This window comes from Dasypus novemcinctus, chromosome 23 (assembly GCF_030445035.2).
Source record: "Dasypus novemcinctus isolate mDasNov1 chromosome 23, mDasNov1.1.hap2, whole genome shotgun sequence".
Taxonomy (NCBI): domain Eukaryota; kingdom Metazoa; phylum Chordata; class Mammalia; order Cingulata; family Dasypodidae; genus Dasypus; species Dasypus novemcinctus.
In genome coordinates, this window is record NC_080695.1 from 16,963,292 (window position 1) to 16,983,305 (window position 20,014).

At 51.8% G+C, this 20,014-nt stretch overlaps 1 protein-coding gene across 7 annotated transcripts in view; it reads left to right on the forward strand.

The window, feature by feature from the left end:
- Positions 1 to 20,014, forward strand: part of CUX1 (cut like homeobox 1) — a 336,617-nt gene that overhangs the window by 268,745 nt on the left and 47,858 nt on the right. For 6 of the 7 annotated variants that reach the window (XM_058285907.2, XM_058285909.2, XM_058285904.2 and 3 more), the window contains exons 11-14: positions 1,084 to 1,272; positions 15,672 to 15,730; positions 18,805 to 18,853; positions 19,627 to 19,723. In XM_058285907.2, coding sequence (XP_058141890.1) covers positions 1,084 to 1,272; positions 15,672 to 15,730; positions 18,805 to 18,853; positions 19,627 to 19,723 — 394 coding nt within the window. The remainder of the gene's footprint in view (positions 1 to 1,083; positions 1,273 to 15,671; positions 15,731 to 18,804; positions 18,854 to 19,626; positions 19,724 to 20,014) is intronic. The other variant, XM_058285906.2, reaches the window with a different exon arrangement.

Sequence of the window (20,014 nt, forward strand, 5' to 3'; positions counted from 1 at the left end):
GTGCATGGGACAAGCTGGCCGCGCTCACCTGCTAGGGCCACGGCCACCACCCCCTCTGGCCCCGTGTAGAATGGCGCTCTGTGGTGCGCCGTGGCTCCCCACCACTGCCGCCCCGTCCTCCCCAGGCACGTCGCCCAGCCCTGACCGCCACCTGCTTGGCAGGAATGTACCCAAAATCGTTCAGAGCCATGCCTATTTTTAAAACTTGAAAAAAGAATGGTTTTAGTCCTTGAAGCAGAATTGTGGATGACTTTTTCTTTTTTTATACCTCTTTTCTGTGTTGCAAGTTTTCTACAAGGGGCTTTTTTTAAGAAACAAATTAAGTTTGTAAAATCAGTTATCATATGAGTTTCTAAGCAAAGGAACCCCAACTATATATCTTCAACATCTTTTAACTCTTTGTTGAAAAAGCTGGCTCTTGAGAATCAGCTTCTCAAACAATATCTCAACTTGAGCACAATTTCTTTAATAATGAAACCAGAGGACATTGAGTCACCTTGTGATAGAAAAGTCTGAACACGTTGGAATGTTCTAGGTGCTCTCGCTCCTCAGAGCCGTCCCTGTTGCTGGTCCTTTGCTGGAGCACCCCCCACCCCTCAGCTATTGGCGGGGCCCCTCTCTCCGCCTTCCCCGTCTTTGCTCCAATGTCACCTTTTCAATGAAACTTCTCCTGACCGTCTTAATTAAACATGCCGGCTCAACTCCCGACCCCCAGCCCCCTTCCCTGTTTTTTCCTTCCCGAAGCACTTACCACCATCCAACACTTCCCATCTTACTAAGAAACGTATTTATTGCATCCTTCCTACCTGACCCCCACTAGAAGGTCAGCTCTGTGAAGGCAGGGACTTCTGTCCTCTTTGTTCACTGCTGTGTGCCGGGTACGTGGTAGGTGCACGATCCTTGATGAACAGCTGGATCCAGGTTGCAGCAAACTTTAATAGGAAGGTGGGGCAGGGAGGCCCGCGGCCAGGAGGTCACCAGCCCCATCCTCAGGCTGCGGGTTTTTTGCCCCGGTTGCCTGCACAGATGCCCCGGGCAGCTGCCTGATGCCGGCGCAGTTGTGTCATTTCTTTTCCTCCGCAGGAGCAGGCCATAGAGGTGCTGACCCGCTCCAGTCTGGAAGTTGAATTGGCTGCCAAAGAGCGGGAGATCGCCCAGCTGGTAGAGGACGTGCAGAGACTGCAGGCCAGCCTCACAAAGCTGCGTGAGAACTCGGCCAGCCAGATCGCCCAGCTCGAGCAGCAGCTGAGCGCCAAGAACAGCACGCTCAAAGTAAGGGCACCGCGGACGCCCCCGGGGCCCAGGCGGCCCCCAGGGAGGGAGGGCGGGACGGACGGGCGCGTGCGCGCACACACAGAGCGGGAGGGCTGGACGGACACATGTAGGCATCCACGGGAAGGGAGGGCTAGAGGACATGCACACACCCCTGCTGCCCCACCGGCCACACAGGAGGAGGGCCTGGGCACACGCACACACACCCCTCTACCACGCGACCACGTGCAGGAAAGGGCGGTGGATGCAAGCACAGCGTCCATGCTTGGGCCCAGAGGACACTCCGTCAGGGTCAGCTGGCCCCACGCAGCTTGGTGGGGCGTTTCTTGCTCCCTTGTCCCTACCCACATCGCAAGCGAGTCAGTAGGTTGCTTCTGGGCTGTGCCCTGGTGTCTGGTTGTGTGCCAGATGCAGTGACCATGGCAGGTGGCCTCATCTCAAAAGTTGCTTATTTGCCCTGCCTTGGCTGTTACATAAGGCATAACTCATTTTTGTTGTCTGCAAAGATAATGATTTTATTAGGGATCTCCAGGGAAATAGAATCAATTGAAGATAAATATATTATGTAAATATTAGGAGATTTTATTATAGGAATTGGGTCCTGCAGCTGTCGGGATGGGCAAGTCAGAATTCCATTGGGCAGGCCACGGTGGGAACTCCAAGCTTTTTGATGAATTCCCCAGGAGAAGCTGCTGGCGGAAGTAGAGATGGAAATTCTCCCTTTGGATTGCTAAAATCATAAGTTCTCCCTTTAAGGCCTTCACCTGACTGGATGAGACTGCTCTCATTGTTAAAGGCCATCTCCTCAACTGATTGTAGATGTCACCAGCCACAGATGCAATCAATTTACTGATGATTTAAGTCCACAACATATCCTCACAGTGGCAGTCAGGCCGGCGCTGGGCCAAACAACCTGACGCCATAACCTGGCCAAGTTGACACATGAACTCAGCTGTCACAGTCCACCCCTTGTCAACTTGGCACCCACACAAATCTCCTTAAACCATACTTCATCTCTAAATAAAAGTAGCAGTCATACTTCCACCTAACAATGCTCACCTGTCCTTCGTACAACAGGACACGTGCTAACTCTCCCCAGAATAGGGTACAAGTCCTTGGGTAATATTCACTCTTAAACTTGATATGCTATAACTTAAATACTAAGAAATAAGTTAATACAACTTATGACTTATGATAAGGGCATACGATAGGGAAGAAGACAAAGACGTTTGCTTTATGTATAGATACAAGTATTCATAACAAAACAAGAAATATTCATAGCCATTAAAGGCCTCATTTCTGTAACTGGTCACATGGCCATAGCTGGTGTTTATACAACTCCTCCTTCCACTGCCCTTTCCTATTTCCCTTTACCCTCAGCAAGCGCCTTGGCTGGTCGTGGTGCTGTGCCTGGTGGGGGGACCCAAACCTTCATTCCTGAAGGGTCTGGACCTTGAGTGTCCTGCCTGGGTTGGGCTGTCGCAGATGTCCATCGACTTCACTCACAGGGCGTGGTAGTACTAAGGGACGCCCTGGGCCTCCATTGCACAGTAATGGTTCTAGTTCCCCTTGATGATCAGGATCATTCACCCCAGCCAGTGGAGTGACTCCCTTCTTTGCCTATTGATTCAGAGGCATGAGGAGCCCAGAGTGGCCAGGGGGCAGTCAACTTCCAGTTCAGTGGAATCACTGTTGTGCCTCTTGGTGGAAGCACTCCTCCTTTTGCAACTAAGACCTTAAGCAGACCTTAGCAAAGCTGAAGGTTGTGGGGACAAGAAGCAAAAGTTTTTCTAGTGAATCACTAGGGGTAATAGAGAGTGAAGCCATTCTCATTTCCACCAATTGATTCCTGGATCCATGAATCCTGGCTGTGGGAGAAAGAGTACCATAGATCAGGTACTGATTTAGAGCATACATAGCCTCCTGGAGGACATTTCTCCAGCCCGGTAAGGTATTGCCACCTAGTTGACACCATAATTGAGTCTTTTTGTTTTTTTAAGATTTGTTTTCTTTCTTTCTTTCCCCTCCCCGCCCCCCGTTGTCTGCTCTCTGTGCCCATTCGCTGTGTGTTCTTCTGTGTCTGCTTGCATTATCAGGTGGCACTGGGAATCTGCGTCTCTTTTTTTGTTGCATCATCTTGCTGCATCAGCTTTCCGTGTGTGCGGCGCCATTCCTCGGTGAGCTGCGCTTTTTTTTCCACACAGGGCGGTTCTCCTTGCAGGGCACACACCTTGTGCATGGGATACCCCTACACAGGGGCACCCCTGCATGGCAGGGCACTCCTTGAGCACAGCAGCACTGCACATGGGCCAGCTCACCACACAGGTCAGGAGACCCTGGGGATCGAACCCTAGACCCTCCATGTGGTAGACAGATGCTCTGTCATTTGAGCCATGTTCACTTCCCCATAACTGAGTCTTCAAAGGCCATTCCACTGTTCTATCCATCTGCTTCAGAATGATGGGGAACACGGGAAAACCAGTGAATGCCATGAGCATGCACCCATTCCCATACTTCCTTATCCATGAATTGGGTTCCTCGATCAGAAGAACTTTTGTGTGGCATACCATGACAGTGGCTAATGCATTCTGTAAGTCCACAGGCAGTAGTTGTGGCAGAAACATTGCATGCAGGGAAAGCAAATCCATGTCCAGAGTACACATCTATTCCAGGAAGAATAAAATATCCCTTCCATGATCAAAGTGGTACAGTGTCATCAACCTGCCACCCCAGGTAGCAGGCTGATCACCTCAGGGAATGGTGCCATACTGGGGACTAAGTATTGGTCTCTGATGCTGTGAGGTTGGACACTCAGCGTGGCTGTAGCCTGATCAGCCTTGGTGAGTGGATGTCCATGTTGCTGAGCCCATACATGTAACTTCCGTCCCTCCCACCGTGACCACTTTGTTCATGAGCCCATTGGGCAATGGCACGACTGGCTGGGGAAAGAGTCTTAGTACCTGCAACACCGCTTACCCTGTTCACTTGATTATTAAAATCTTCCTCTGCTGAAGCTATCCTCTGGTGAGGACATAGGACACAAATATCTTCATGTTTTTTATCCACTCAGAAAGGTCTATCAATATACCTCTCCCCCAGATCTCTTTGTCACCAATTTTCTAATCATGTTCCTTCCAATTTCCTGACCATCCAGCCAAGGCATTAGCCACAGCCCATGGATCAGTATACAAATGCACATCCAGCCATTTCTCCTTCCAAGCAAGATGAACAGCCGGGTGCACTGCTCCAAGTTCTGCCCACTGGATGGATTTTCCTTCATCACCATCCTTCAGGGATGTCCCAGAAAGGAACTGTAGTGCTACAGCTATCCACTTTTGGTGGTACCTGCATATCTTTTAAAACCATCTGTAAACCAGGCCCTTAGTCAACTGATTGTAGGGACACCACAGCTCCGAGACACCACAGCTGCAGGCTGGGGAAAAGAAGGTAATGTGGCAGAACTGGGACCATTGGCATTTGACCCATGTCTTCAGTTAATTTGCTTTTGCCTTCAGGGCCTCCTCAAGCCCCATCTTGTATATACTACTTCCATTTGAGGATGGAGTGCTGCTGTGCACACCCAACTTTATGGCTTGGTGGGTCAGACAACATCCAGTTGATAATAGGCAGCTTAGGTCTCATGGTAATTTGGTAACCCATGGTTATGCATTCATTTTCTACCAAGGCCACATAGCAAGCCAAAGACTGTTTCTCAAAAGGACAATACTTATCTATAGAGATTGGCAGGGCTTTGCCCTAAAATCTTTAGAGTCTGGCTTATGACTCTCCTGTAGGGACCTGCCAAGGCTCCAAACAACAACTGTATTTGCCACTGGATCTGCTGGATCATATAGCCCAAGTCACAGAGAAGTTTGCATGTCAGCCTGGGCCTGTTGCAGAGCCTCCTTTTGTTCCTGTCCCCGCTCAAAACTGGCAGCTTTTTACATTACTTGGTAAGTGGGCCAGAGTAGCACAAAGAAGCCAGAAGCTTCAGCAGAGGAGGATATGTTGTCTCCAAATTCCAAAGAGGCCAGCTATGTATTTTGCCTCTTTTTTGTTGTAGGAGGGGCCAGATACAACAGCATATCCTTCACCTTAGAAGGGATATCTCTACTTGCCCCGCATCACTGGGAGGGTATCTAGAAATTTCACAAAGATGAAAGGGCCCCACATTTTTGTTGGATTTATGTCTCACCCTCTTTAGACACAAATGCCTTACCAATAAATCTAGAGTGGTTGATATTATCAGTATAATGGGCCAGTGTGACATCTTGAGGGAGGGAGAGACAATCAAGGTCCCTGCAGACTAGGTTATGACATAGGGCTGGAGAGCTGATATATATCCCTAAGGTAGGACCGTGAAGGTAGATTGCTGGCCTTGTCAGCTGAAAGCCAACTGTTTCTGGTGGTCTTTAATAACAGGTATTGAGAAAAAAAGCATTTGTCAGCTCAATAGCTACATACCAGGTACCAGACCTGGAATGTAGCTATTGCTCAAGCAGTGATACCACATCTGGAATAGCAGCTGCAAGTGGAGTTACAGCCTGCTTAAGTTTATGATAATCCACTGTCATCCTCCAAGATCCATCTGTTTTCCACACAGGCAGCCTGGTAGAGTTGAATAGGGTTGTGGGAGGAATCACTACCCCTGCGTCCTTCAGGCCCTTAATGGTGGCACAATATCTGCCATCCTTCCAGGAATGCAGTATTGCGCTTGATTTAGTAATTTGCTAGATAAAGGCAGTTCCAGTGGCTTCCACTTGGCCTTTCCTACCATAATAGCCCTCACTCCACAAGGTAGGGAACCCATGTGGTGATCTGCCAGTCGCTGAATATATCTATTCCAATTATGCATTCCAGAACTGGGGAAAAAAACACAATGGATCTGGGGGTCCCCTGAACCCACTCTGAGATGGACCTGAGCTAAAACGCCATTGATCACCTGATATCCATAAGCCCCTACTTGGGTAAATCACAGTTACATATCGGGTCTCCTGGAATTAATGTCACTTCTGAACCAGTGTCTAATAATCCCTAAAGTATCTAATCATTTCATTTTCCCCAGTGTACAGTTACCCTAGTGCAAGGCCAGAGATCCCTTTGGGGAAGGCTGTTTAAGGAAGATTAACAATATATATTTTCGGCAATGTGAACCTCAGCCTTAAAGGATTCTGGGTCCATAAACCTTCTCAAGTCTGGGAATAGATTGAGAGGCCAAGATTCTCTGTTTTTGTGATTCAAGTAAGACTTTGTCAAAAAAAAGAAAAAAAAAAAAATTGGTAGACTGCCCATCTATTTCACTTCCAGGTACCACATGATCAACCAGCCATAGCAAGTCAGACTATTCTGATTACTACTTTGACTTTATTGTCCTTTATGATAGCCACACCCACCTTGTCTTTGGTGATTAAGTGCTGCCACTTGGCTCTTGCCATCCCAGGATCCAAGTTAAGTGGCAGCAGTTCCCACAGTAATGTCTGACCTGTGGAAAAGAATGATCCCAGGGCTCTTCAGGGATGATGGAATTAATCTCATATATTTACCCCTCATCCTCCTGGGGAAAGGTGTGTCCTCTGGACATTCCTGGGGCGGGTGAGCTGGTCTTACATGATAAATCCGCTCTAACAATTCAGTCTCTCCGCCTTTGGAATGCCTCATCTAGAGTACACCAGGGCAATTCTGGCATTTCAACCTCAAGCACCATAGGCCACCTTTTGGTCCCTGCTTCAGCCAATCCCCCAGACAAACTTAGAGCCTTTCCATCCCCTCAAGCTACAACACTGAAGCCAGAATCTCTGCTTAGTGGGCTCATATCAATAATTTTAGCCTCATGCAGCTTTATGTTCCTTCCACCATTATCCCACGCCTTTAATATCCATTACCACATATATTCCCTGACTTCTGTCTATACAAGTAGGAAAAATCATGCAATTCCTTTGGAGTGTAACACATTTCCTCAAGGGTCACACTTTGTATCTCACCTTTTGGGGCCTGTTGGAACTTTAGTCTAGTTATAGGTCTGGAAAAAAGGGGGGTGGTAGAAGTAGGTCATGAAAGGAATGGAAGTGTCTTGCCAGCCAAGTGCCTCAGAGTATTCTGTTGCAGTTTCATCTGGTAAAACAGGATTAATCTCTTCAGGCAGAGGTGTGGGAGTTGTTCCCTCAGGGGAGGCAGATATAGGTTTTCCCGCACAGCAGGGTTAATCTCTTCAGGTGAATGTTCCATGGCTGTTTCTACAGGGCAGGCTCGGGGTCCGGTGGCTATTTCCTCAGAGCAGACTATTACAGGTTTCTCTGGCAAAGAAGACTGAGTGGAATGTAGGTTTCAGCGCCCCACCACCGTTATCAACCCATATGTTCCCATTGCAGTTACCAGGATCCCATTCCTTTCCAATCAACACCCTTACTTTAACAACAGATACTCTGCAGGATGAGAATTCAATATATGTTGTAATTCAACCACTTCCACGGCAACACTCTAAGTCCGGTTTTCTGAAGACTCAGGACGCACAGAGAAACGTTCACGTCCTTCATGCAGCACTTAGGTTGGAAATTTGAAACCTTGAATTCATTCCTCTTTAACAACTGTTTTGGTGTGTTTAGGTACAACCAGCCAACGTCATTATTATACTTACTAGCTCCACGAATCTCTGTTAAGGTGTCAAGTACACTCTCACTCAGAGCCTTGTCTCTTATGAGCACTTGAATAGCTATATCCAGTGGTCATATTTTGCATATATCTATTGCCAGTTCATGCCAAGGACTCTCTGCCATTATTTCTGTCCTTGGAAATAAGGTCATTAGTGCTTTGAATCTAATCAGATTAAAGAACCAGTTTCAAACACCTCAGAACCATCTCAGGAATCTCATCCTTAAGATTCTGTTTCTTAACCACGGCCAGTACCAAATTGTATTAAGTTTCTCTAGGGAAACAGAACCAACAGGTTATGAAGTTTGTTATAGGAATTGGCTCATGCAGCCGGAAATGCACAAGTCCAAAATCCATGGGGCAGGCCACAAGCTGGGAACTCCAACAAAGAATTTTGATGAATTCCCCAGGAGAAGGTGGCTGGCTGAAGTAGAGATGGAAATTCTCCCTTCACACTGCTGAAATCATCCCCACTTATTTTATGAACTTCCAACTGATTAGATGAGACTTCTTTCATTGTTGAAGGCAATCTGCCCTTTGTTGATTGTAGATGCAGTCAGCCACAGATGCACTCAACTGATGCTTTAAATAAAAATATCCCCACAGTAGCAATTAGGCAAGTTTTGCTTGGCCAAATAACGGAGACCATGACCTAACCACATTGACACATGAACTTAACCGTCACAATGGTTAAATTTTTTTCTGCTTTAAAAGCAAAAGTGACTACTTGGAGGTTTTGTTGTTGTTGTTGTTATTTTCTGTGTGAGCTTCAACCATCCGCAAAAGTCTTCCCCTCAAATGAGAACAGCATGAACAGGCCCCGGGCCTGTCCCCCTTGGCCTTTCCCCTCAGAAGCACTAAATTGCTGGGGTCCCAGCAAGTCTGTCCCCTCGCCTGCTTGCTGGCCTGCGCTCACAGGCTCCGGCGGCACGCTCGGCTCTCCCTCGCTGGCTTCTTGCTTGCCTCCTTGGGGTGGATCTCCCACTTTGTGAGAAGCAGCTGAGGGCCGCGTCCTGGAAGACACCATCCGGCATCTTTGGGATTACATTTGCCATTGGCCCTGGTGTCTGCTCCTCTCATCAGCCTGCCCAATGGTACCCAGGATTTCTGACCCCCCCCCCTTTTTTTTATTTCTACATCAAATATAATTTGCTCATGTTATAGCCATTTCTGACCCCAGCAGTGGCATTATGATTAGATAATTTGCCCTTTGTTCCTATGTTAGAGTTAAAGGGCATGCTTGGATACCATCTGCACACAACCGGTGAGAGGGAGCTGTAGACCTTACCATTTTTTTTTTATCATAGAGCAATTTCTTCTAAATCAGTTAAGGTTTTAATGTTTGCCTTCACAAAAAATGAAACGCAGTTTCACAAATTAATGTTCTTTACCCATATCTTGGGGGAATTCTTTAATACTGTGCAGTTAATGAAACAATTCAGCAATACTTCTTCCAAAATTATTGCTCCCTTATCTTCATCTGATCTAATAATCAAAACATGTCCTCTGGTAACAAGGCTCTCTGATTTTAATTATCTTAACCCCTTGTCGCCAGGAGTAAAGATTTCCCGGAAATCAGGCCCACACACAGAAACCACCAGCCTTCCCCAAATGAGTACATCCACCTCCCCCACCCCGAAGGAATGCAGTTAATTGAATGAGATATCTTCTCAGGGCTCTTTTTTTTCCTAATGTGCATAATTTATAGTCTCAAATCAAAAGTAAGCAGTGATACAATTATTAGGAAAATATTTTATGAATGAGACCTGTCAAATTGGCCACCTGACGCTTCTGCGACGGCTCTCCGGCCGGGCAGCGGGGCCGGGCGGGCTGCACCACCTTACCACGGGGCTTTGCGTTCCTTCCTCCCCTCCCATCTGCTCTCCCCACCCCTCTTCACTTTTTTTTTTTTCCTTCTTGGACCATGTTTTGCAACTTAGTGGTCTCTAAGATACATTGCGGGGGGCTTAAGTTGGGGGTGCTCTTTGGGAAAGGATACTGCCGCTTCCAGCCCGTCTCTCAGGTTTTGGAGTTGTGGGTGGTTTTGCCGTTAGCACATGACAGTGGTTTGGGACAAATGCTAGTGTGTTTGATGACAGTCACTGGTGGGGGATGTCTCCCACAGGCCAGTGGCTCCTAATGGGCAGACGATTGGAGTATTTTCACCCAACAAAATCTAGAAGTTCCTTGCTGGTAGGCTCTGCTGAGTCTGTTTTGAGGCTGATTGGCTTGCTTTCTCCAGCACCTTGCAACTCCACGTTTTTGCCACTCATGTTTCTTCCTTTCGCTTAGACAGTTGGTGCAGTTCTGTGAGGAATCTCGACAGCTGGATGTCCACGAGTCTTTCTTCCCCAGCAAAGCGCACAACAAATGCCTCCCATCCACAGATAGTGACCCATCCTCTAACCTTTACGTAGACATCGAAACAGCCTCAGAAGTGGGAGGCGTTGCTTCCTTCCCAGTCTGACAAGCATTGGAGCACAGTGCCACTTTGAAAGGACAATTCTGTATTGGTAATTAATGAAATAACCAGACTGCTAGTGCAAGGCTGCTATTTTTGATAACTCTCTATTCTGTGGTCTTCTGTTGGAACACTTTACTAGAAAGGCAGTATAATTAGGCAGTCACCTGCATTATACTCACTATAGCATAGAAAATAATGCCACCAGTAGCTTCAATTTAAAATGGGTATTTATAAGAAAGGCTGGCTACAAGAATGCCAGTCTCCCATAGGGAAGAATTAGATTTTCTAAACATGCTCTAAAGAACAGTACTTCCCACCAGGTGGGTGGGCACATGTATTAGAATCACCTGGGGGACCTGCTTCCCAACCCTCCGAACCCCCTCCCCAGCTTCTGAGATTCTGCCGGGTCGTGTCGAGCCACCGTGGGAGCATGCTTTCTCCCTCAAGTGTGTTGGGGCAGGAAAAAGGGCTAGCAGTCACTTCTCTAGAATCCTCCAGTGCCTTCTAGACTCACTAGGCATGCCTTTAGACTCTGCCTCTTTGGCGATGGAAGCTTCCTTATCCGGCAGCGTGCATCCGATGCCGCATCCCCATCCACTAACTCCGTGCAGAGGCTGCACTCAGTGAGATCTGTACTGGCACTTAGCGGACTTCCCCGTTTACAGAGCTCTAGCGACCACATAGGCCAAGCCTCACTGCGCTACTTTGGCTGGGCCTGGAAGGCGCTGCAAGCCGTGCCGTGAGGGGAGGAAGGAGTGGGCCTCTGATGATGAGGAAGGAGAGTGGCCATCACAGATGCGAGAGGCCGAGGGGAATCTGCTGGCTGGAAGCGCGAGGCCCTGGAGAGAGCACACTGGGAGGCAAACTGGCAGAAACAGGCTCTTGCTAGAGGGCCATGAATTCTGCTTCCACGTTGATGTGTGGGATCTGGCAGGCAGTAGCTGGTCAAAAATGGGTGCCTATAAAATTGTCGCCAATCACTTGGTATTGCTGGAAATGCTGGCAATTCCTTTATAGGAATCTTATGATGCATCCTTTTGGAAAGACACCAGTTGGTGAATCATAGTCACTCAGTGAATCCAGGTTTTTCACGTGCAGACAGTCCCCAACTGAAAGGACATCCAGCTGACCATGACATGCAGTGTCCAGGAGCCCCAGATTCTGAGCCGCGTCCCTCCCGGTCAGCAACAGCACTGCTCTGTGAGGCGCCCATTGGCCCCGTGCCTGGGCCCATCTGGGCCCACCTAGACAACGGCTCCTGCAAGTTGGAAGTGACCTGTGACCTGTTTGCCGGACAGAGGTTGCTGCCTTCTCTGTCCAGAGCCAGCTCCCTGCTCTTTGCACCCCAATGTCCAATGTGCTGGAGCATCAGGGCCTCCAATGTCACCACCACCCTCCTCCCATCTGACCCTGAGGGTCTCATCTTTTCTTCTTGCGCTCTCAGCCTCCCAAGCATTCAGAAGGGTTCCAGGAAGAGTCGGGCTTATCCCCCATCCAGGTACCAGGCATCCCTGGGGCCATCCCCCGTGCCCTGCAGAAGTAGCGCCTACCTCTCCCCCAAGGAAGCAAGAAGGCCAGGTGCTCAAACCCCAGGTGTATCCGGGGGAGCTGAGCACACGAGGAAGGGCACCCCGGCCAGTCCTGGACAACGCAGGCGCAGCGTCGGCGGGCCTGCGCCCAGACCCCCACCTTGACCACGGAGCTTAGTCTCAACCGAGCCAGTCTGGCTCCAGACCTGCTGAAAGCCCACCTCTTCACCCCAAAGGAGAAAGTCGCGTCTGTAAGCGTCAGTGCAGGCGCGCCCTGCTCTCAGTCTGTGTTTGGTGGCAGAGAGGTCTCGCTGCCCTGGCCACATGCCCTTTCTCCCTGTAACGCCCACACGCTGTGGCTCTGCCACCCCCTCACCCCCCGCTGGGCAACTGAAGACACAGCCTTTTCTGCAGGGCTGGGCCTTCGTCAGACCTGCCACAGGGCCCTATTTTACAACTTGATTGCAATCGACAGCTTTTACAAATTTAGTGCCCCATTTGCTGTATGCCAAAATACTTTGCATTTTAAATTATTTAATTTAAATGGAATTTCAGAACACCATATAGATAATTCTTCAGTATTCAAGAGGTATCTGATGAGCACCTACTAAGACCCTGGGACCGTGTGTGTTTCTGACCTCGTGAGAACGCTCTGGTCTGTGTGGCCCTGGGTGGCCTGCACGTGCTTGTCCTACACTGACCCCTCCAGGCCCCCCCTCTGCCCTTGGGAAACGCTCTGAGTTGTTCCTCTCCCCCTTTTCCACACGGGGAGCCTGAGGCCCTGGCAGCCCAGGCCCGCCCTCTGAGGTCCCACTCAGCCGGGGCAGGACGGGGTCTCAGACACCTGCCCTTCCTCCATGTAACACCCGCAGGTGTCCTTAGACATGATTTCTTTCTAGATTACCCCAGTTCCCAGTTGCTGCTTCTGTCACCCTGGGCAAGTGGCTGCCAGCGCAGTGGGAACACCGGGAGATGACAGCAGGGACATGAGAACGTCCCAGACTCAGCCCCTGGTGACCTTGAACTCCAGAGCCTCCTTAGATGCCACTGAGGCATATGGAACCCCACTTAGTGGGATGGGGTGATAGTAATAGCCACCACCGCTGTGCCCCGTGCCCAGCCCCTGCCGGGCACTAGGCCACGTAATCCTCACGCCTGCCCTGTAAGGCGTACACTGTTATCCCCGTTTCGTAGATGAGGAAACTGAGGCCCAGAGAAGTGAGGCAGCTCGTCCCAGGACATGCTGCAGCTGAGTGGCAGAGCCCGGCCGAGGCCCAGCTCGGTGGGACTCCGGACCCCAGACTTCGTCCCTTCCCCTCCACCCCTCGCCCCCTCGAAGCGACTCCTGGGCCTCTTTCAGCTCGGCCCAGGGTCTGCATTGGGAGAACCCCGGTGATGTTTTTCTTCCTTGGGCAGATAGACACTGGGACAGATGGCCCTGCAGACATGTTGCAGTATTTAAATAAGGTCATTGGCAAGAGGTTAGGACCAAGTGGAGAACTGAGCACCCTGCTCCATGGCTGGCAGCTCCATCTGAGTCTTTGTTCAAAGAGAGTGACAGGCTGGAGCGACACCTGCCCCTTCCAGAACCTTTGAAAGTAGACTCGCCGGTAACCCAAGAGGAGTCTGATCAAAGAACTAAGCTGCAGGCGAGTGGCCCTTCTCCGTGACGGGCACGGAGAGTCAGTGCAGAGGGCAGTGCAGCCCCCCAGCGCACCACAGCAAAGGCGGTTTTGAGGGGTGGCGCTCACGGCCAGGTAATTTATAAGGGGATTTAAGTGAGGACAAGGAGACAGGAGCTCTGCAGTTAAGAACACTTGGTTAGGCTCTCACCGGACTTCTGTCCAGCTTGTCTGCCCAAAGAGGCAGAAATATCATTGCAGGTTTACAGAAGAGGCCTTGGGAACGTCTTATGCCAGCTCCGGTTAGATGGCAAAAATTTCAGTGGAAGCCATTTGGTTCTCGGTGAGAATGGTCATCTCCAACTAGAGCCCTCCGACCCGGGCCGTTGCCAACCTCCCAGGAGGCGCTGCCACCACGCTCTTTGGGGAGTCGGTAGTGGGTTGTGGCCAAGACCACGGTCCCTGTGCCAAGTGCCTTACCGACACCAGCCTCTACCCCCGTCCTTCCCCTTTTGTAGTTGACAGAGAAGTTACTGGCTTCCCCAGAGGCTCCCAGCCTGTGGCAGAGCTGCCTTCCAACTCAGGCCAGCCGCCTCGGCAGTCTGCACGGGCCCGGCTTGTGGGTCCTCCGTGCTTTTCATCTCGCCCCCCTGCCCCCATCTCTGAGCATGACCATTTGCTGTGGCTCTACGTCCAACTCCGGTGGCTTCCACCTTCTAAATTGTGTTTCTCATCCCAGCGACACTGTGGACAAGCTTTTGTGAGGGAGGGCTGGCCCATTAGTGCTTCCTGCTATTTGACTATAGGGAAAAGAATGAAATAATCGTTTCTTTATGAGCACCTTTGGAGAAGCTTCTGTAGGAAAATGAATGCATACTACCCCTGTTTGATTATGACAGAGAAAACCATTATAATATATAAATTTGGCAAGAGGTCTTAAAAAAGAACTAGGGCAGAACAATTTTACGCAGTGGAAAAGGCACACGCAAGAAATTACCGGCAAAGGCAGTGGGGAAAGGCAGGCTAAATGAATTTCCTTTAGAGAACCCCAGAATTCTGGAAGCAGCAGCAGGTTGGGATTCAGGCGAGGCCAGAGGCCTCACAGCCCAGATGAGGGTCTCCTCCCAAAGCTCTAGAGTGTTCTCCACCTGCTTTAAACTGCGTTCTTCGTTGTGGCTGCTCCATGGAAATCTGCGAATGGGAAGGACTGTAGGAAGTTTGTTCACCCCAGGCTTGAACCCTGCTGACTTGTCAGACCCACCCCTGGGTCCTCATGTTTTCTGTTGAGCTGCCTCAGTTCCCCCAAGGACATTCTTTTGGGGCAGGTCAAAAAGCAAGCCAGTCCACAAACACCTTCCTAGGAGGAAGCACCGTCTGTTGGCCACTGTAGGCCAAGGGGGCTCTTCTAGCAAGAGAGGCCACGGGGGTCCGGGCGCAGAGCACCTGAGGCTGTCCAGGGCGTTGTGCCCCAAAGCGTGCCAGCGCGGCCCTGCTGGCCAGGCTCCCGGGCCCCGACGCACGGCCCCAGCCCCACAGGCCTCCACTCCCAAATCCCACCCCCGGGCTTCCCAACCGCAGCTGCTTTGCTTCTGGTCCGTGTCCGACGACAACACTCTGTAAAAAAGGGCTCTTCTCTCATGAAGAGGGGTCCCTCCACAGGTTATGCCAGCCAACTGTGGGAGTCAGCTAGACTAACATTCAGTGAAAAGCTGCACACCACATTGGTTATTTAATTTTTTTTTAGGAGGTATCAGGGCTTGAACCCTGGGCCTCCCACATGCAAAGCAGGCACCCGACCACTGAGCTGCACCTGCTCCATGTGCTCCACTTTGAAAAGCTCGAAGGGCTTTTCATTCAGTTAGCCCCTTCCTGGTATTTCATAGAAAGTAGTCTTTTAAGTCTTACACCTCGGGGAAACTTTTTCCCTCTATCTGCACTGGGTTTTTTTGTTGCACACATATACACCAGGCCAGAAGAGAGAAGAACGAATGGAGACGCCGGTACCATGTCAACTTTCATTTCTGCATGTTTGTGTCTCCTCTAAGGACAGGCCGAAGGTTTGACAGGGACTGTAGCCAATGAATTCCATCCACCTATTCTCAAACATGGCCACTAATGAAATTCCTCTCTTTTCAGCAACTGGAAGAAAAACTCAAAGGACAGGCTGACTACGAAGAGGTGAAGAAAGAATTAAAGTAAGTGTGGATCGCCCACCTGCCCGTCCACGCCGAGGCTTGTCAGGGCCACGTGCTCCGCCCCAGTAGCCGCCCCTGGGGCCCAGCAGCCCGGGCTGCCTCCACGCAGCGCCCTCAGCTTCCCAGCGCTGGACGGAGCTGTGGACATCGGTGCTTAGGCCTCTCCCTGGATTCTGTGGGTTTTTTCGTAAGCCTTTGTACCTTTAAAGCACCAGTGTGCATAGATTCAGGGGAGCCATTGACTTTATAGAAATTACAAAACACGAGTGTATTTTTCAGCTGTAAATTGCTGAAACAGAAGCAGAGGAAGGAAATGTTTCCAGTTTAAAGACTCCACCTGGCCTCACCTTCTTGGGGCTCCTTAAGTGGCTTTGCTCACACCCCCAAGCAGAGACGGTCCCCTCCCAGGCTCCCCACTTGCTCCCTCGAGCCTGCCCTTGGCCCTCAAGAAGCTGCCAGGCCAGTCCTACTGTCCCCCAAGTCTGCCGCTCACCCGGCTCCCTGCCCAGTGGCTGCCGCCTCCCCGGCGCACACGCCCCCCCCCCCACCTCACCCCTGGCCTCCTGCCTCTGTTCCCAGGCCTCGGGCCCTGCAAGTGGTCTCTTGGCCCCTCCGTCCCCTGCGTCCCACTGGTGCTGGGCCAGGTTCACAGCTCCCTGGAGGCTGGCTTTGCCCTCGTCTGCCCCAGCTGGACCCTGCCCCTAATTTTCTGCTTTTTGGAGGAGGCAGATTGTACCACAGCTTTCCCCATCGTATCCGGGTCTGGCCTCTCCGCATTCCCTCTGGCCTCGGCTTGGCCCTCCCCGGGCTAGCACCGCCACCTGGCCTCAGGTCCCTGCCTTCCGCTCCCCCGTTGCTTTCTCTCTTGCCCGCACCGCACAGGCCTCCTGCTACAGTAAGCCTGCGCCTGCCCCCCGCGCCCTTCTTTTTATTCTTGATTCCATGCCCTCCACTCTAACAGAGCTCATGGGGCCACCACGCCTCGCCTGCAGCCACATCCAGGAGCCTTCCCCCACTCTTGACCTCCGGCCACCCAGGGCCTAGACCGCTGGTCACTGCTGCCTCCGGGCAGCCCTCCGCAGCCTCTTCCTGCCACGTGCTCTCAGGCCCCGGCTGGCCTCCGCGGCCCCTTCCCGTCACGTGTGGCCGGCTGCCTACCGGAGTCCCGACCTCTGCACGTCTCTCCAGCCAGTCCCCGGCGCCTGGTCGAGCTTCTCCACCTGCCCCCCCGGCCCACTCTTCCCCTCCTTTCCCTCCCCTTCCCACTCCAAAGACTGCCTTCTCTGAGTTTTGAGTCAGAGAAACTGGCTGTGAAGCCCCCTCCCCAGGCCCTTCCCGCTCGGGGCTGGCCAGGCAGCCCCGAGACCTGGGGGCTCCTTGCACACCCCCTTTTTCTCCCATGCCCGCCTCCTCTCCCCGTAGCCGAGGCTTCTGGCCTCTGGCCCCTCCGGCTGTGCCCCGCACTCTGTCGCCCACCACTCGCCCTCCCCCCCCCCCCCGCCCCGAGCGCACCACGCATGTCCAGTGCCTTCTGTGCTGAACGGCTGTCCACGTCCTCGTGAACCGAACGCTCCTGCAGCACGGGGGCCAGGCTCGTCCTGCCACCCACCTCCCTGCCCCGCGCCACGGGGCCCTGGGGGAATCCTCCCCCTCCCGAGTCCTCCCACAACTCGCTCCGCATGGTCCGTTTCCTCTTTCAGCTTAAGGTTTGGATTTTTGTCCTGTTCCTGTGAGGGATCATCAGTGTCCCGAGAGCAGCGAGCCAGGGTTCTGATGCCCCCTCCTCGTGCTCTGCAGTGCCACACAGATAATGGGGCACCACGACGTGTTTGTAATAGATGAAGAGCCTCTTCTGTTTATAGAATGAATTGATAGATTCAGCCTTTTGTGACCTGGTCTTAGAGGAAGTATCCAAAATGATATAAGAATAGAGTCATCCAGTAAGAAGGGACAGGTAGACCCGGGCTGCCCATCCCTTCTCTGCTGTCGGATGGGATACAATCCTGGGGTCTTTTATTATTTCCACCTGGTTTACCCACGGTCGCTCCTTTTCATTCCTGTCTTTGTTCGTTTGTACAGTGAGGATCGCTACAGAGACGGTCACAGATGATTTAAAGCAGGTTCCTTGACTTCCCCAGAACAGCGGCCGTGGCAGGATCTGCCGGCGTCCTGGGCCCTTGGCCCCTGGTCGTATTTTTACCTTTGGGGTCTCCTGGTGACCCTCACTGACCTAGAGGAAGGGCAGAGGCTGAGGTCACGGCTCGAGGAGGCTGGGACCGCGGCGTGGCCCGCATGACCATGGGACATCGGTCTGGCTGTGGCCAGCTCTCGTGGCTCCGCTTTTCCCTCCATGGCATTTAAAGGGAAGAGTTGAAGCTCCTTAGGGCCACGTGGCCCCTCTTCCCTCCTCTCCCCAGTAGACTCGCTGAAAGAGGAACGTCCTCGGTGAGGAGCGCTGCAAGCCGCGGCTCCAGTGAACTGAACTCACTCCACTCTTGGACTTGTCCAAATAGCTGAGCGGGCCTGGAATTACTGTGGCACTGCCCCTCTCGGTGCCAACGAGGGCAGTGGTGAAACACCCCTTCTGTCTGCCTGCCACCCTGCCCCTGCTGCCGCGGCAGAGGCAGTCTGCTCACCTGGCGCTTTTGAGCCACCTAACGGTGGTTCCCTGGCCCCATGGGTGCCGTGGTGCCCAGGACAAATGCAGCAAGAGGCTGACAGGACCTTCTCTCTTGCTCCTTTGGTATAACTTTTCCATTCCCTTGTGGCTTTATAAATACATTCCCCTCACAACCATGTTAACGCCTATTAAACTTTAAAATTGTCCTCTGAACAGACCTGGTGTGATTCCATATGGAACGATTTACATGCCGGGCAAGAAACTTTTGCTAGCCAACTGCTAGCTGAATGGAGAGTCTAGAGACATTATCAGATTATAGTGCTGCCAGGGAAGTTGTTAAAGTTGTCAGTTACCCAGTTCCTGGAGTGCAGGAAATTGTGATGTTAATGCTTATTAGTGTAACTGTTATCAAAGGTATAAGCAGAAAATAATTGCTCTGTCTTGCTCTTCACAGTATTCTGAAATCCATGGAGTTGGCACCGTCTGAGGGAGCCGGGCTGCAGGTACATGCCCTTACTTTGCTTCTGGGGTAGCACCACTGGTCCCCGGGGCGCACGTCCCAGAGCTTCTTCAGTAGTTCAGAAATTCTCAAAATACCTGAGAGCTCTCTTCTGGGAAGCTGATGGCAGAGAGCTGAGGAGTGAATCTCAGGAACGTTCAAGCAAGTTAAGGCAGATGTTCTTTCACTCCACAAAGGCCAAAAGAAAAGTTAACATATTCTGTATGGGTAACTCAGTTCAAATGAAATTGCCATTTAACTTGGGCAGGTACTAAAGACATGGGTAAAAACCAGTTCAGATTGTGTTTAAGATCAGCCTAAAATGGACCAGCTTAGGGATTCTAATTACCTCCTGCCTCACGTGGAGCAGGAACAGGGCATCTGGTGGCCAGTTAAAATGTCAGGGGTGTGGCGGGCATGCTCCCGAGGCCCCGAAGACGGCCGATGTCTCGGTGGCCGGCTGGGGGAGAGAGGAGCGCCCTTACAGTTGCTCTCTCAGGAAGATCCGTGGCTCGGCAGCCAGTCCTTGGACCCCGGGGGGGTGCAGGTGTAGGCTGCTTGAAGTTGGGGACAGAAGCTAGGTGAGCCTAGAGGAAGAAAAATGTCCCTGAACAGGACCGTGCATTTTTTTCCCCGTGTGTGTGCAAAACCTTTGGGGGCCGTAGGCTTTCTGGAACATGTGTCAGAGTGGCTAGAGAGATGGGGTGGAGACGCCATCGGCCAGAGCAGGGTCGCTGGGCCCGCCAGCCCTGGAGTCAGCCCTGCTCTGCCGTCTAGGACGCGTCCAAGCCCCTGGAGGTGCTGCTGCTGGAGAAGACCCGCTCGCTGCAGTCCGAGAACGCCGCGCTGCGCATCTCCAACAGCGACCTGAGCGGTAGGTTGGCGGGGTCTCACGCGCGCGGGGGCTTGGTTCGCTTCCCAGGGGTCGAGGAAGAGGAAGGCGCACCGTGAGTCTGGGCTGGATGCATGGTGGGAGCGTCGCCGGCGACGATGGGAACGTGACTCACTGAGCGCTCCGGTGGGGGGGGGCCTCCTGACCGCTCCGCCCCCCTCCCCGCCCTGCTTGAAGACGGCACCGGCACCGGGAGAGGTTGGTCGGTTAGAGGACATGTGGCAGGAGGTCCCGAGAGGGGCCTGCGAAGGACATTGGCTTTTCCGATCTTTT